Genomic DNA, 18,385 nt, shown 5'->3' with positions numbered 1-18,385 from the left:
ATAGATAGATAGATAGATAGATAGATAGATAGATAGATAGATAGATAGATAGATAGATAGATAGATACTTTATTAATCCAATGGGAAATTCACATACTCCAGCAGCAGTATACTGATACAAAACACAAAATTAAATTAAAGAGTAATAGAAATGCAGGTAAAAACAGACAATAACTTTGAATAATGTTAACGTTTACCCCCCCGGGTGGAATTAAAGAGTTGCATAGTTTGGGAGAGGAACGATCTCCTCAGTCTGGAAAGTGGAACAGGACAGTGACAGCAGTCTGTCGCTGAAGCTGCTCCTCTGTCTGGAGTGGATTCTCCATTATTGATAGGAGCCTGCTGATCTACTGTTATATGCAGACAGACTTTAGGGAGCATGGGTTTTCATAATTGTACTCAAATATTGTTTAGAAGAATCATTTCAATAAATGATAAAATACCGTGGATGCTTTTTTCTGAAACTATAACATTCTGAAAAGGTGATTAAATAAAAGGTCTTGTACCTGTCCTGCAGCTATTTCTTATTTTGAACTTTGCCTTTGGATTTTACCTTAAAAAGTGAGCCTTAAAAACTATGCTTGTATAATGTTTGCTTTATGCTTTTTCTAGAACAAGCTAAATACTTTATATAAATGAGTATAAATGTAAGTTAAATCTATATGTAAATGTAGCAACAAAATCACATCCAGCATACATCTGCATTGCATTTAAAGTACAAATCACATAGTCATACTAAGTATTGATAGTATTGGCTGTACACCGCATACAACAATGGTAGCGTATAGATTCACCATTATATCCTTTGGGGAATACCATCATGCCATTTTGAAAATGCCATGATACCATTTGAATGATACCATCATATAATTTGAGATTTACCCTTATATTCTTTAGAGTATATCATTGTAAACTTTCAGGACACATTATGCTAATACATCTTATTATGCTAGTTTTGTGTAAATCATTATACAATTCTGGAAAAGCCTTTTTACTGTTTAGAGTACACCTTTATAAGTTTTACATTTTGAATATCACATTCAAAAACAAATATGGAGTTGCACAACCTCCACCTACTATTTATAAAGCAGGAATGATTTGGGCAGAAAAGTCCACACTAATTGTTACTGGGGCCCTAAATTCCTCTTTTCAGTTTCAGGACGTATTTTCGGAATGTTTTGACTTATAATCTCTGTCCGTCTTTGGTTGGGAAACTGGAGAAAGATTGTATTGTCTCAGCTGCCATACCCGACTGAAAGAGGGCTCAGATTGCTATTGAAATGTTCCGATGCGGAAAATTAGGAACATGTTTTGAAGTCTATAAACTATATTTTATCTTGCTGCCTCATTGGCTAAAAAAACATTATTAACAAATTTAAAAGTGCTTTTAAAAAGAAAGAAAACACTGAACATGAAGGAATTTCCTTATTTGTAAACACAACTAGTGTTTAAACATTTACATATCATATGTGTATTATATAAGAAATCTCATAATTGTATCTGTCAGAACTATATGACACCATCTTGATTTATTGTATACAGTACTTAAACAATTGATTAAAAACCTTTCAAACCAACAGACAGGAAAATAGTTTACAAATGAGAGACTAACACAAAAAAAGAACTAGACAGAAAATGCCCACAAATTTTTGCTGACAAAAACGCAGTCTTTCCAAGAGCAAAGAATGTAAAAACCAAAATTTTAAAAATATACAATACATCTAAAATTTAATTACAAAAATATAGATATTTGTGTTTATGTGTTAGTAATTATTTAAGTAGATTTCTGGAGATTGTCCGTTGAAAAAAATGTCCTGATAATCCAATTCACAGCAGACCTTTGTAGTGTTTTCATGAGCCTCAAGAGAGACATTTTGTTTTATGGCAGAACATGTGATGACAGAAAATCCCATCATCCCCCACAGATCTTGAGATGAAATGAATGGCCATGGCTCTCACTTTCTCTTTTTTTTACCAAATATTTTTGCTATAATTTAGTGGGAAACATTAAGCACAAGCGTTGTTTGCCAAAATTTTCAGTGGAGTAGCCAAATAACAATAGAAGAATGCTTACTTTTCCAAAGCCACATCCTTGTAATCATACCAATACAGTATTTCATCTCAAGGAGCTTCATAGACAATTAAAGTACATTTTTTGTTCACAAAAATAATTGACACAGTGGGAAAAAATTAATCTTTTTCTCTTTAAATATGTGCATACTTATAAACGGGCAGCAACAGGTAACATTGCTGCCTCACAACACTCCCTCGAATCCCCTGACTGGAGTACTGTCCTTCTGGAGTTTGCATCCTCTCCCTATGTTCCTCGGTTTCTTCTCCATTCTCCAACTCTGAACTAGCCTGATTGACGTCATTGCACTATTGTGGGCAGGTGCCTCATCAAGGTTTGGTTTCTGCCTTTACCCTAATATTGCCAAGGTAGGCCCCACCACCCGATCATCCAAAATTGGATAAGAATGTTGAAAAAACTAAATAGAGTTTAGTTTCAAAGAGAGCTTTATGTAGAAATACACATCCTGAGTTGCAAATATACAGTGTCTCATAGACCAGGGAAGTAATAACGTAGTTTGATTTCAAGGCTATTTCCCAAAAAGAAAAATATTGATTACTTCCAGCTTGACAATCTGAGCCACTGAAGATGTTGCTCCCTCCGGATGGTTTATGCCTCTTTGATATATCTGGAGGGAGGTATAGCTGAGCAATGCAGTCCTCTTGATTTTATTGACCACAGTGTCTTGAAGGCACAGTCTTAATTAGAGCAGAATTGTCTTTTTTCACACTGCAGTAGCACCCAGTGATGCCCTAATGAGAGCAGGGTCATCTCATTTCCAGTCTCTTAGGGGACACCTAGTTTCAAGGGCAGTACAAAATGAATATAAGAGCAGTTATTAGGAGCCAATTCCTTTTTAGTCCATGTTTGTTCTGATCATTTCAAGCAGAGAAACAAATACACCTGAGAATCCATTGTTAAACAAACGTCTGCCTTCTAATTAAGCCCATTCAAATTCACAGTATCCTGAGATATACAGTTCAACTGAGTTCACATTCTTGTTTTGCATTTTAATTTTCTTTTAACCAGCTTTTGGGGTGGAATATCCCACAAACAGAATACGAGGCAAGGTTTAATCCTTTGCAAAACTTAAAACAAATTTGAGATGCTTAGGTTAGAGCGCCTAAGTGATTATCCTGTTTTTTCACAAAACACTGTCCTCCTCATCCAAACTTGATAATCTGTAGCCATTCTGGTTGCAGTCTTGCCCTGAAGGAAAACACAGATGAAAAAATGTCAGCTTTAACTTCACACATTGATTAATGCATAAATGTAAGCAGAGGTACGGTTAAACAAGCTGCAGTTTTGGTTATATAATAATGATTTCATTCTCCACAATTTGGATTGCATCTCATATGCACTTTTTACCTTTCACGTTGTAAGTGCTTGACTTAACTCGTCAGTGTTCTTTCCTGTTTTTACATTTGATGGAAACATGGTGGGTACAAGTAGCTGAAATGACTCTAGACTTTAGAGTGAAACCACTCTCTCAAGACCAGACTGTTGAAGTGGTTTGGACATATAGTGTGGATGCATCTGATCTCTGGGCATTGACAACTGGGCGAAGACTCAGATCTGGCAATCAGAAAGTTTATCTTGACTTGCTTAGCCTTCTACCACTGCAGCCCTCACCAGGCATGGAGATTAGAAAGTGAGTGAATGAGCATCTGCGTATTGCATGTATTTATTCAATTATTGGTTAGCAGGGATACATGTAATGTTGTAGTAATACTGAACATTGCATATTGTGGTGTGCTTTGATGTGATTTATTATGGTTGTAACAGCAAAACAGGGTCCTAAATGCTATATAGAAAGAACGTTTTAATTCACTTTTCCTTTAAATAAGATCATATTATCAAAGACAGATATAACAAGAAGCACAGTATGTCCTATCCTTGCTTATCTTTAACTTTTTTAAGTCCCACCTTCAACTATGCCATTTATATCTTCTCTTTTGTGTATGTTGATTGACTTGATTAACTTTAAGCACAGGGCAATTAGGTGATCATTTAATGCGTCAGTCTTCACTGTTTTAGAGAAGGTGAAATAACAGGGAAGCTATTCTTATTAATTGTCATGCTACAGAGCTGACACTGTGGCTTATCTGACACTGAAAAAATATGCTCCTTCTTAAAGAAAAACATTTCATGGAGTGGGCCTGTAGTTTGAATTGACTCATGATAAATATTGGCTACAATGGGTCTCTGAAACAACACAAGTAAACTAACGTGTCCACCACCAATTGTGTACAGATTGTCTCCTTAGTATGAAATCTTTTTGTATTTATGACTTTGTTTGAAGGAACGGGACACTAATGCAGTATTTCTGTATTGAGCAGTATGGATGGAAAGAATGCAAATTAAGTACAGTTTTGTGATAATTTGAATATGTTTTGAGTGTGATGCCATCTGCTTCATTTTCTGTAATGAATAGCGAATACAGAAAAAGTCACCAAACACTTAAAATAGTCGAGTCAGATCTACTGCTGTCATAATTACATAACACAATCTTCTAACTACATGTACGATATGCTGATACATACATTTCATATCTTGTTGTGGCACAGTGGTTAACACTGCTGATTCACACCTCCTGAAAGCTGGGTTGAACTCCCAACCTTGTGACTATCTGCATGCATTATGCACATTCTGTCAGTGTCATGGTGGGTTTTCTCTGGGCATTTTGGTTTTCTCCCACATACCAAGGAAGTGTAGGTTAGGTTGCCGGGATGATTTAAACTCAGACAGTGCAAGTAAACATACCCTGCAATGGGTCAGTGCCCCATCAAGGGTAGGTTCCTGCCTAATTCCAAATAGAGCCAGGACATCTACTACCTTACTATATGATTTTGATGAAATAAGAAGCTTTGGAAAATGTGCAAATGAACAATTGTTCAAATGTCTAGTGATGAACCATTCTGGTTGTGTTCCTACCTTGTATCCAGAAATTCTGGGATAATCTCTGGGTCTTGCAACACTTCACTGGAATAAGTGAAAAATGAATGTATAAGTAGATAAGTCTTTGGGAAGGTAACAATGTGGCATTGTAGTTAATATAACTCCCTCACAGTTTCAGAGACTTGTTATCAATTTGTGTACTTGCAAGAATTCTCTGTGCCCTCATGAAATTTGTGTGGGTACTTTGAATTCCTCACATATCCAAAAGGTGTTTACAATTGAACTGCAGCCCTAAATTTGCCTGGTGTGAGTGAACGTAGGTGTGCAAGTAAGTGTGCCCTAAAATAGACTGGTGTCTCATTGAAGGCTGGGTTCCAACCTTACAACTTATACTTTGACAAATTATTGGAATACATAGATTGGGAAAATAAATGAGTGAATGAATGAATGAATGAAGTGGAAGGGAGTGGCAAGGTGGGGCAGTGTTATGCACAGATGCCTTACATCTCCAGATCTGGTCACTGTCTGGTCAATCTCCTTGTTTTTAGATGTGGTTTGTCTTTGGCCACTTTGGTTTTCTGCACACCCCAAAGATGTCTAGGACACTCTGAGTTAGCCTAGAATGAGTGGGTGTGAGTACACCCTGTGATGCACTGGCACCTTATACAGGGATGGTTGCTCTTTTCCACCTGAGCTGTGAGGAAAGGCAAAGGGGTGATGCTGTGCCCAAATAACCACATAGGTGGCTTGAGTAAACTGTTGGTCTCAAAGTACTCCCTATGCCAGCACTCTTAATACTTGATTGAAAAAAAAATCTCTAAAAAGTGAATATCAACAAATACAGTACCAGATAACTGACCAGGGGAATTGCCTCATGCATTTACAGGAATGCTTTTTCTACAGAAACACTTGAACTATTCTTGACTTGTTGGCAACGTCATGTTTATTTATCTGAGGTGCAGTAGTTGAGCTTGCTTGTCGTTGGACTTGTGACATAAGGCAGCTGGGAAAGTGCTGCTGGTAGAAGATAGAGCTTAAAAGAATTATCTACAATGAAAAACCACACGTCATGCAGAAAGAGCAGGAGACACTTACCTTTGCTTTTGTGGTTTAAGTGCCTGTTTGAAAAGAAAATAGCAAATGTAAGAAAATGTCACTGTAAAAAATCTGTCAGGTTAAAAGTTTACAAGTCAAACAAGCTTTTATATTAAGCACTTTGTACATTTTTTAAGAAATACATTAAATTATCTGTCCAGTGCAATTCATAACATGCATTGTTTTTTCCTTAAAAATATTGTATATGTAGAATGCACAAAAAGGGAGCCCTCAGCAACCTTCTGATACATTTCGAGATTTTTTTTTTTTTAATCCGAAAAGATGTTCCTATGCTGGCTTGTACATTATTGCTTAAAGCACAGACTACAAGGTGTTATTTAAAACTGACAGCAATGCTTCTCAACGCCCCTCCCCTCCAAAAAGAACACATTTTTGAAATATGGGCCTCCTTAGACTCATATGGAGTATGTTTTACTTCATGCAGTGGACAGGAGCACATGCTTGTGCATGAGTCTTCAGGAATGGTCTTTCTAAGAGGCCACAGTCCTGAAATGGATGTCAGATAGTTAACATTATAATAATAAAACTGTACAACTCAGATAGCATTTGGTGTCACCCGATTCCTTAGGATTAATCAAACAACTCAAGATAAAAAGAGAAAGAAAACACAAGTCTCATTGTTAAAATTCAAATGAATCCTAATCACCTCATTAGCCAACTCACCTTTTAACAGGACATTCTAGAAATGGTTTTAAACAGAACTGAGAAAGAAGTAGAGGGCTTTTAGACATAAGGCGGCTAAGGAGGAAATGGTTAAGAAGATGGAGTGACACTGGCATTTCTAGGATGTCATCCTGGTTTGGGCATTTAGATATGTAGTGTGGGCAACTAAATGCTAAAATAAGCTTTAATTTTGTTTACTGATTCTTCATTGGGCAGGCATTTACTCTTTTGTGTAGGCACCATTTGTTGCCTTACCATTGTCCCAAAAGTACCTTGCCATTTGTTCTTTCACAATGAGTGCCTGTTTTATCCTGATCAAGATGTTTAGCCAACCTATGATCATACGATTTAAATATTACTTTGAAGAAAACAATTGCGTAAATCACGGAAAGCTCAAAAACAAAAAATACCATGTGTTCTTAGTTTGTACATAAAACATGGGTTTCAATTACACTGACCAGATTTTCATTGTTCCAAAATGGGACATAACTCAGTATTCCAGCTAGTGTGGTAGACAGATTAAATGGAAGAGTGCAGGGTTAGGGCCCTCAGAGATTCATGTGCCTTGTAAAAATGTACATTAAATTGAACGCCAAACTCCCAATCAGGTTTTGTGGACATTATAGAGTTGTACAGATTTACAGTGAATTAAGGTCCAGGCAATCCCCTTGGCATTTTGGGCATATTCAATAAATAAATGGCTGATTAAAAATGGGACCTGCGTGACATTTGGTAAAATTATAGGGCACTACTCAAAAAAAACAGGACGCAATGTGTAAAACTGAACTGTCCAGGAAAATATACTGTAGTTTTAGTTTATGTGTCCATTTTATTATTTGTACCTCCCCAATAATGAACCACTCCACAATTCTCCCTCAGGACGGCCTAATTTTTGTAGGGCATGGATTAAAAAAATTTTGGGGGATGCTGTCCCATGTCATCTCCAATGTGTTCTATAGTTTTAGCTAAATTTGCATCATTACTCCCAAACACGTGTTCTATCTCATCTCACATATGATTGACTGGACTGAAAAATTGTGACAGAAGAAAATATTTTACCATGGATTCAGTACTATATTCCTAAAACCATGGAACGACTTTCCTAAAAGCATAACTTGGAATATTATACAGCTGAAAAAAAATCATAGTTGGGAACACTGCTGGTAAGAAAGGATGGTCCGGGAGGAAATAATGTTCAAATATCCTGTAGCAATCAAACGCTAACTCATTTCAAGAGCCAATTGTTGGCCAAGAAACCAAATTCTACACTATTAAACCTTCATCACCATCCTGCACTATTGTTGCCAGGAAAGATGGTGTTTAATAAGATTTCCAAAGCAGCAATGACACCACATCTTACTGGAAGATGCCTATAGTGTATAAATTAGTCACATACTGTACTACTACATAACAAGGCCATGGCAATGATTTGTGATATCCAGCAATAAGTGACTAACAGGTCCTAAAAGCCCACATTGTCAAGTTTTACCAGAGTAATTTAATCTTATAAATGGTGCACAAGATGCAGAAGTCTCATAGGTGTTAGAAGGTTTAAATAGATGAGTCTGCCCAAGTTACTCAGTTGATGATCATTATATAGTTTAGTTTAGTTAGTTAGTTTAGTTTAGTTAGTTTAGTAGCAGGCTCTAGCATCCAGTGGAGACACTTTTTCTGTCTCCTTGCTATCTCCGATACTCTGCTATATCCTTGTCTCTGTGTCATCTTTGCTTTTACTTCTTTATTATTAGGGCTTCAAGACTGTTCATTGATGGATACAGTATGTCTGACCCAGGTTTAGTTTTCTGCCTCATTTTGATATTGTCTATATCCATCCATCCATTTTCCAACCCGCTGAATCCGAACACAGGGTCACGGGGGTCTGCCGGAGCCAATCCCAGCCAACACAGGGCACAAGGCAGGGAACCAATCCTGGGCAGGGTGCCAACGATATTGTCTATAATAGTGTTTTTTTTTCTCTAAACCTCTCCAACCATTTTTCCATTGTTGCCTCAGTTACATCTCAGTCACTTGCAGTTTCCAACACTGTCCAATTAATGATATATTAAAGATTATTTGAACAAAAGCAAGAAGGTCCACCATTTGTCAAAACCTGCTAAAGAATCCCTATCTTTGTAGATTGATCCCATCTTAGAAAATGAAGTGCTGACCTGTGAGCCACCAAGCTGTTTTTGCATCCTCTTATGTGCAAGACTGAGTACTTTATGACATAGTGTACCTGAGTGTGTGTGAGTGTGTGTGTATGTTTACTTGGTAACCGTGCTGCCTTCGTGTTATGCATGACTATGTTGCTTACTTTTCTAATAATGTTAACATCAAATCATATTCTATGGAAATTCATTTTATGCTTCTTACTAACCCATTACCTGAGAGAAAATAATCATGTACAAAATAAAAAAGAACACATGCATTCATGCCATGCCATCCCTGCATATATTACTGACCTCTGAAGGAAGAAAAATCCCAGAATGAGCAACAAGAGGACACAGTCAACTGAAATCCAGATGATTCTATACCACTTTGGAGCCTGTGTTGCAAAAAAAAAAAAATGATAATAAACAATGATTGATGTGTTAATGTGGATCATTTTCTTGTTTTCATTATGATTCACTCCTATATTGCCATCCATCTATGTTCAATAACACCTTTTTCCTTCATTCACAGTTGCTATGCATCTGGAAACAACGTAGGAGTGTGTATAACTAACATGGAAAGAACTTACCTCTGAAACTCATCAACTCATTTTCAATTCTAATAAAGAAAAGTTGACGAAGAACAAGCTATAGAATCAGCACATTGTTTCCATTTTCATGTGGTGTTTTCACCAGCTACACAGAAATCCTCCTTTCACTCAAAAATCAGTGAATTAGGTTAAGTCAGTCAGTCAGTCAGTCAGTCAGTCAGTAATCATCCATCCCGCTATATCCTAACACAGGGTCATGGGGGTCCACTGGAGCCAATCCCAGCCAGCACAGGGCGCAAGGCAGGAACAAATCCCCGGGCAGGGTGCCAACCCACCGCAGGGCACACACACCAAGCATACACCAGGGACAATTTAGGATTGCCAATGCACCTAACCTGCATGTCTTTGGACTGTGGGAGGAAACCGGAGCATCCGGAGGAAACCCACGCAGACACGGGGAGAACACACAAACTCCACGTAGGGAGGACCTGGGAAGCTAACCCTGGGTCTCCTAACCGCAAGGCAGCAGTGCTACCACTGCGCCATCGTGCCGCCCGAATTAGGTTAAGTGATGTTCCAAAAATGGGCAGCTATGATTGAAGGGGTTGAAACGAGTTGTGTGCATTCATGTTTAGTTTCTGCCATTTACACAATGCTTCTAGAAATCATTGTAGATCCCTGTGACCCTTTTCCTAATGGAAAAAGCAGTTTCAGAAAATATACAGAATCCTGCGCTTCTCATGTATGCTCTTCACTTTGACGGAAGTCAAGTCAAGTCAGGTCAGGTCACCTTTTTTGACCTTATTTGAATTAGGAATATGAATTTAACTGTTAAATTAATTGTATGAAAAGACAAAAGACAATATCTAAGCTATATTTATGAAACAACCAAAGAGTATCAGAATATATAACTAGTCTCAGGTTGTTTGTACCACCATATAGTTGCACCTCTTCGTGTGATGATGCCACAGTCCAAAAGTGCCATATACCAAAGCACATCATCACACTACACATTTCTGAAAAGCAGCTCTATGACAAAGTCCATGGAAAGAAATGGAAAACACGTAAAAAAAAAAAAAAAAAATTCAGATATTGCCTGCTTGTAAGCAGGTTACAGCTTGGCTTCTTCTTCTTTTCTTAGTGACAAGCTTGTTATGCCATCACATAAGTTCAATAGTCAGTATAAATGAGATGTGCAGTACAGGCTGTAGATCTGAACCTTAAGCTCAGCATGACTATGGCGTTCATTACTGTAAAGAAACAGCTTACAGTTTGCAGTCAAAATAAAAGTATACAAGATATCTCCAATACGCCCATTTCAGGGTTGTGAATGCTGAAACCTATCCAGGCAGCACAGAGCAAAAGACGGGAAACACCTTGGACACTCACACTGATCTTTTTGGAAATTAACTTATAATCAGTTTGCTCACACTCTTAAAAAGTTAAGCCTGCTGTGCCCAAAGCATACAAATGAAATATGTGAAGAGTACTCACCATGTGGAAGATGTACGGCTTCTCCATATCCTGGAATAAATGGCAGGCATTGGTAGTAACTGAGGTAGCTCCCATACACCAAACCATGGAGAACAACCATATTTCATTGACCACATAGAGGTTTACACTTACATTCTTCTGGGTGTAGTTCCTAATTTACATAAACAGAACAAGAGAAAGCATCAAGGTAAGATCATCCTTTTATTAAATGCATTCTGCTAAATTGCAAAATATTGACATTTAAGGAAAGACAATATATAAGGAGAACTGATTTTTTTTTGATAACTCTTTGATAGTTTAAAGATTTTAACAACTTTATTAATGGTAATGATGAGGCTCAAGATGAGAAGTCCTACTTATCAGCTTAAGATGCTTGCAATGTGCTTATTGATTATATATTACTAACGTCCACCTACTTTGTAAATACTTTATGAATAATTGCAGAGCCCTGTGGTGGGATCATATAAAAGTTTCCAGATAAAAATGAAAATGTGGCTGTACCTGAGTGGTTGCTCTGAGGGCTAGCAATCACATAAATGCTAGAAGTGATTCCACTCCGTTGGGCCTTTGAGCAAGACCCTTGACCTGCAATTGCTCAGTCCTAGGTATGATGTTAACCTGCATCCAGCCCCGTAAGCTGGTGATCCTGCAACTTGCAGGGAAAACTCAGGGTTTGGTGGCAGGATTGGCACTGCAGAAACTGTAAAGAACCTCACACTGAGGCTAGGGATCTGCACTGGCAATCGGAAGGTTTGAATCCCGTAAATGCCAAAAAGGGACTCTGCTCCGTTGAGCCCTTGAGCATGGCCCTTAACCTGCAATTGCTGAGTGCTTTGAGTAGTGAGAAAAGCACTATATAAATGCGAAGAATTATTAATTATTACACTGTTCCTTTCCATTTGAACTAGTGTGGTGCTGAGGTGTCACGCACTGCACAGCTGTGCTTGGGTCCTAATTTGGGATCCTGAGGTGATTCTTCAAGTGGTGGGTGCAGCAACATTCTGTATCAGTGCATACTCCCAACCTCTCCTCTCTCTCTATATCCTGAATGTTGGGTAGATAGCAAAGAATAGGTACATGTGCTACTAATCTGTTTCCAAAAATGGAGAAATCTTGTAGCCTGCTTGAAGTGACTGCATTTATGCCCCAACTGAAAGAGGTACAGAAAAGGTGGTTACCAAGTTAGTGCAAACACCTTAATATTGTGCTGGGGACACAGAGGCAGGTCAGAGGTTCAGGTCTTTTAATCTTAGAAGGTGAGATTTAGAGTGAACATTATCCTGGATCTTCCAGCTAATGCAGTACTTTGGTGAAATCTCTAATTGGGATATTACCCCTCTGACCCCAGGTGTGGTTCACATCTGTAATTTATAAAGCTGCTCTTAGTCAGGGTCCCAGAAGTCTGGAAGTTTGGTAGACAAATGACAGCTGCTCTCTGGTGGGGCAGTAGTCTGAGTCCATAATTAGCAGGTGTCAGGAACTGGGAAATGGGAGGCAGTTACTGACTGGGATTATCAGTCACAAGAACAGTCTAAGCAGGCTAGCAGCCCTATGCCATTACAGAGAGGTACAGTTCGGTACAGCTGGACTTCCCATAGAAAACTCGAATTATTTTCTGACAATCACAATAAACAATTGTATTGAATGTTGAATTGTGAGCATTATTATCCTCTGTTGATTTCCTTCATTTAATTAAAGTCGTTTTTACTCTACTTGAAGGTTTCTTGTTTAAATATACAGTATACCCTTAGATACCCAGTGATACAGATCTTAGCACTGCTGTCTCAGAAATAAAGGGAACTGTACCTGATTTCTGCCCAGTTTACTGTCTGTGTAGAGTTTTCTACCTTCATCTGTGTGTGTTTCCCTAACTGTCTGAAAGGCACGATTGGCATGAAGAATGCAGAAATGTACATATGTGTGTCCTGTGCTGGACAAACATCCAGTCCAAGCTTTGTTTTCATTCTTTTTTCTGACACTGACAACATTGAGGAGGTTGTTGACTGCACTTCTGACTACATCAACTTCTGTATGGACATTGTAGTTCCAGTAAGAACAGTACGCTGCTATGCTAACAACAAGCCATGAATTACAAGTGACATCAAGGGCATTTTGAACCAGAAGAAAAGGGCTTTTAAAAGCGATGATCAGCATGAGCTCAAGCACATGCAGAAGGAACTCCGAGTCCAGCTCAGGGCGAAGGAGCAGTACAGGAGAAAACTGGAGAAGAGGCTGCAGAATAACAGCATGAAGGAAGTGTGGGATGGGATGAAGATTATCACTGGCTGCAGCTTGAAGTGGGGTGCCACCATTGAGAGAGACGTGGAGAGAGCGAACCAGATGAACAACTTCTTTAACAGGTTTGACCACCCTAACCCACTCTCACCTCAGGGTACTGCACCCTCCACCCATCCTTCTGCTGATATCAGCATAGGAGAGATTTTCCCCCACCTACAATTACAGCAGCCCAGGTAAGCAAAGAGCTGAGGAGACTTTGTGCCAGCAAAGCAGTGGGTCCAGATGGAGTATCGCCATGACTGCTGAAGGCCTGTGCGTTGGAGCTGGGGAGTCCTCTACAGCACATCTTCAACCTGAGCCTGGAACAGGGGAGAGTCCCGAGGCTTCCATCAACCCAGTCCCAAAGGTATTACATCCTTGTGAGCTGAATGACTTCTGGCCTGTTGCTCTGACGTAACATGTGATGAAGACCATGGAGCGGTTGCTGCTTTACCACCTGAGGCCACAGGTCCACCACACCCTCGACCCTCTGCAGTTCGCATACTAGGAGAAGGTGGGAGCGAAGGATGCCATCATCTATATGCTACACCGATCACTCTCCCACTTGGACAGAGGCAGTGGTGCAGTAAGAATTATGTTTCTGGACTTCTCTAGCACCTTCAACACCATCCAACCTCTGCTCCTTAGGGACAAGCTGACAGAGATGGGAGTAGATTCATACCTGGTGGCATGGATCGTGGACTATCTTACAGATAGACCTCAGTATGTGTGTCTCGGGAACTGCAGGTCTGACATTGTGGTCAGCAACACAGGAGCACCGCAGAGGACTGTACTTTCTCTGGTCCTGTTCAAACTATATACATCAGACTTCCAATACAACTCAGAGTCCTGCCACGTGCAAAAGTTCGCTGATGACACTGCTATCGTGGGCTGCATCAGGAGTGGGCAGGAGTATAGGAACCTATTCAAAGAAATTGTTAAATGGTTCAGCTCAAACCACCTACAACTGAACACTAGCAAAACCAAGGAGCTGGTGGTGGATTTGAAGAGGACCAGGCCCTTCATGGACCCCGTGATCATCAGAGGTGACTGTGTGCAGAGGGTGCAGACCTATAAATACCTGGGAGTGCAGCTGGATGATAAATTGGACTGGACTGCCAATACTGATGCTCTGTGCAAGAGAGGACAGAGACGACTATACTTCCTTAGAATGCTGGCGTCCTTCAACATCTGCAATAAGATGCTGCAGATGTTCTATCAGATGGTTGTGGCGAGCGCCCTCTTCTATGCGGTGGTGTGCTGGGGAGGCAGCATAAAGAAGAGGAACGCCTCATGCCTGGACAAACTGGTGAGGAAGGCAGGCTCTATTATAGGCACAGAGCTGGACAGTTTGACATCCGTGGCAGACCGACGGGCGCTCAGTAGGCTCCTATCAATAAAGGAGAATCCACTGCATCCACTGAACAGTATCATCTCCATACAGAGGAGCAGCTTCAGTGACAGACTGAGGAGATCATTCCTCCCCCACACTATGCGACTCTTCAGTTCCACCCTTAGGGGGTGGGGGTAAACGTTAACATTTTACAAAGTTATCGTCTATTATACCTGCATTTTTATCACTCTTTAATTTAATATTGTTTTTATCAATATGCTGCTGCTGGAGTATGTGAATTTCCCCTTGGGATTAATAAAGTATCTATCTATCTATCTATCTATCTATCTATCTATCTATCTATCTATCTATCTATCTATCTATCTATCTATCTATCTATCTATCTATCTATCTATCTATCTATCTATCTATCTATCTATCTATCTATTAACCTCATTTCCCTGTGACTCTTTATTGGAAAAGATGGCTTCAGATAGAAAAACAGACACATTTATGTCAATTTTCTATCTTTGAATGCTTCAGTGTAAGGCATTGAGGAACATTTCTCATTCTTACACCTAGTCCAGTTTTCCTAATTAATTGATTCATTAGTTCTGAGTGAATGATAGAAAATGTCATAGAAAAATATTAAAATCTTGGAAAAGCTTGTGAGAGAAATGCACATATTCTTTCTACAAACAGTGAGATAATAGGTCAGTATGCTTCAAAAATTAATTACCATTTGATTACAGATCTTAAAGTAATTTTCAGTAATTTCCAGTATATCTGAGAGTTTAATTTGATTTAAAAGATAATCTTGTACAGTAAGTACAGATATCTCAAAATCGTTAATTGATTGTTTTTTGTTGCACAAGTTTGCCACCTAGTGGTAAGAAAAAAGTACAACAAGCAGCCATACATTTGACTCGGAGCATTACGGAAATAAGGGTACACATCACTCTACTAAAACGTGGGAGCTTTTCACTGAAGCCAAATTAGTAACGTTAGTAACTTATTGACAGTCATATATGTTCTTTTTCATATCTAGCTGCATTACATAACACACCATTCTGAAACCCACTTAATCAAAATTAGGGTCATAGAAGGTCAGAATTGCTTTGTGTTGATTTAGAAAGCAAAAAAGCTGCTTGAAATTTTAAACAAATGAGATAAATTTTGTCGCAAAACAGACCACTAAAAACATTTTTGAATTTTTGAATTCACAGACTAAGAGCAGAAGCAGGCAAAGAGTCTAGAAGCTGTGCTCATGGCCAAGACCTTGCCTTCAGAACCAGTGTCAGACACAACACTCGGAGTGCACAGACATTTATACTTAAGTTTTTAGTTCTGTGAGTACTTATGATGTTACAAAACTGGCCTTATTTTACTGCCTTGTTCATAATCTTTTATATCATTTTCTACCCTTTTTATTGTTATCTGCTCAATCCTCTTTGAAAATGTGTGCCTCATTATATTGTCTTCTGCACAAGCACCTCATTATTCACATGCACCAGTTACACCATTTTCTACATATATATATTTATACAAATGCATCACTTTGAACTATTTTCTACTTATGTGCCTCTTTGATTTTCTATACATGCCTCCTTATATCATTTTCTACACATATATATCAATTACTACAAAAGTATCTCTATATATAAACGTCTCTTTATTTTTATCATTTCATAAATGAATCTATAATTTTTTTTTTTTTTACAATTTTCACCACTTGCACTTTGTTACATCTTTTTCCATCCACGTGCCTCTTTATGCACATTCTATTTCTATATCATATTTTATACATATATGTACATAATAGTATAAAGATGCACAAGTTGAGGGAGTGGCCCCTGGCAATGGGCAGATAAGACAGACAGGACAGGATTACAGTGTAACAGTCTTTGAAGGCTCCCATTTTGTTTTCCATTGACTAGACGAAGATTTTGTGGTCTCTGACATCACTTCAGCCCCAAACTCTTTATAAGTCATTGTACCACCAGAAGTCGGTATTCACTTTGGACCCTGATCCTAACAAGACAGATGTATATTTTAAAGGCCTGAAGAGCCCTGCATTTGTTTTATTTGCCTATATTCTGTAGTTTATCCTTTCCAATTAAATTCAATACAATACAATACAATTTATTTTTGTATAGCCCAAAATCACACAAGAAGTGCCGCAATGGGCTTTAACAGGCCCTGCCTTTTGACAGCCCCCCGTCCTTGACTCTCTAAGAAGACAAGGAAAAACTCCCAAAAAAAATCCTTGTAGGGAAATAATGAAAGAAACCTTGGGAAAGGCAGTTTAAAGAGAGATCCCTTTCCAGGTAGGTTGGGCGTGCAATGGGTGACAAAAAAAAGGGGGTAAACACAATACAATACATAGAACAGAACACAAGTAATCCTCAAATAAGACTTCCACCTTTGAACCCCAACACCCTGATGCTTCCTGGCCTCCCCCTTTGCAATAACATGTTTCTTTATATTGTTTCCACACATGTGCCTCTTTATACACACGTGTCTCTTTATGTCATTTTCTACATAAGTCTCCTTATTGCATTTTGTACACATGTATTTACTTTAGTTCTACACATGTACTCAAATGTAACATGGAGCTGTTATTAGTTCATTTCTCCCACTATTGCAGGTCAATGTTGTTTCAGTGTAAAGCACTATTTTTTGAAAAATGTCATCCTCCTTTATTTTGGATGGCATAGTGTTAGTAATGTTGCTTCAAGCCTCCATGGACTTAAATTTAATTGCTGGCGGATGGATTTTAACTTGATCTTGAATAAGGTGTCTTCATGATCAATGTTAATTTCATTAACACAAATTATGAAGAAAAATATTTTTCAGTTACAAAAACAAAACAAAAATAAATAAATAAAAATACTTTTAAAGGTGAAAACTAAGATGAGTGCATTTAAAATGAGCATTTACTAAAATAAACAAATTGAAAATATTGCAAACAAACAACTGGACAATGAGTAATGTGCAGCGTAAAACAGAACATGACCACAAAATCTCTATGTAAGACTTGACTTGGCCCACTAACCAGTAACCAGCAAGAGTGCAATGGTCACTTTTAACAAGGTGTATGCATGCTTCTAATTGGATAATGGCAGTTATCGTCTGCATGTCAGTCAGAAACCTATTCCAATCCAATATGTGGGCCAACACTTTTCTCAGGCAAAAAAAGCTATTAGACTTATGGAATAAGAGGAACATGGTATCATTATATGTAGGTATTGCCTTACAAAAATGAAATACATCTCTCTATATATATAAAGCATCCAACGTCTGTCTGTCTGTCTGTCTACTTTTCATGAGAGAACTACTTAACGGAATTAGATTGGGTTTATTTAAATAATTTGCTTGAACATTCCGGTTGATTTTGTGACCTCTCTCATCGTGCTAAGTGTCATGGTTCGCTTGCGATACCAATTTATTTGCACTAATCCGAGAGAGACGCAGCGGGCCAAGGGGAGGAGCCCTCCTCACTCACGCGCCAGCCTCGGGGTGTATCTTACATCTGCTTAGCTAGTGAACGAGAGAACTACTTAACGGATTTAGATTAGACTTTTTTCTAGAATTAGCTTGAACATTCTGGTTGATTTTGCGACTTCTCTCATCACGCTAAGAATCATAGTTTGCTTGCAGGAGCAATATATTCGTGCTAATTCGAGACAGAGGCTGAGGGCGAAGCCTGACGTCAGGAGTAGGGAGCTAGGCAGGGTCCTCCTCGCTCTCCTGTTTCACTTCTAGTTTAAAATATATTTTAAAAAATATAGTGCTACCAATATGGATATATTTTAAATATATTTTAAAATAA

General features: G+C 38.6%; 1 protein-coding gene across 4 annotated transcripts in view; it reads right to left on the bottom strand.

Moving 5' to 3' along the window:
- Positions 1 to 1,506: 1,506 nt before the first annotated feature.
- The window catches only part of gdpd2 (glycerophosphodiester phosphodiesterase domain containing 2), a 135,585-nt gene continuing 118,706 nt past the window's right edge, over positions 1,507 to 18,385 (bottom strand). For all 4 annotated transcript variants that reach the window (XM_051934954.1, XM_028815833.2, XM_051934955.1 and 1 more), the window contains 4 exons: positions 10,944 to 11,094; positions 9,211 to 9,293; positions 6,065 to 6,087; positions 1,507 to 3,280 (listed from right to left, as the gene is read on the bottom strand). In XM_051934954.1, coding sequence (XP_051790914.1) covers positions 3,216 to 3,280; positions 6,065 to 6,087; positions 9,211 to 9,293; positions 10,944 to 11,094 — 322 coding nt within the window. In that variant the 3' untranslated portion in view covers positions 1,507 to 3,215. The remainder of the gene's footprint in view (positions 3,281 to 6,064; positions 6,088 to 9,210; positions 9,294 to 10,943; positions 11,095 to 18,385) is intronic.

This window comes from Erpetoichthys calabaricus, chromosome 12 (genome assembly GCF_900747795.2).
Source record: "Erpetoichthys calabaricus chromosome 12, fErpCal1.3, whole genome shotgun sequence".
In the NCBI taxonomy this organism is placed as follows: Eukaryota; Metazoa; Chordata; class Cladistia; order Polypteriformes; family Polypteridae; genus Erpetoichthys; species Erpetoichthys calabaricus.
This window is presented reverse-complemented; position numbering and strand designations above follow the sequence as displayed.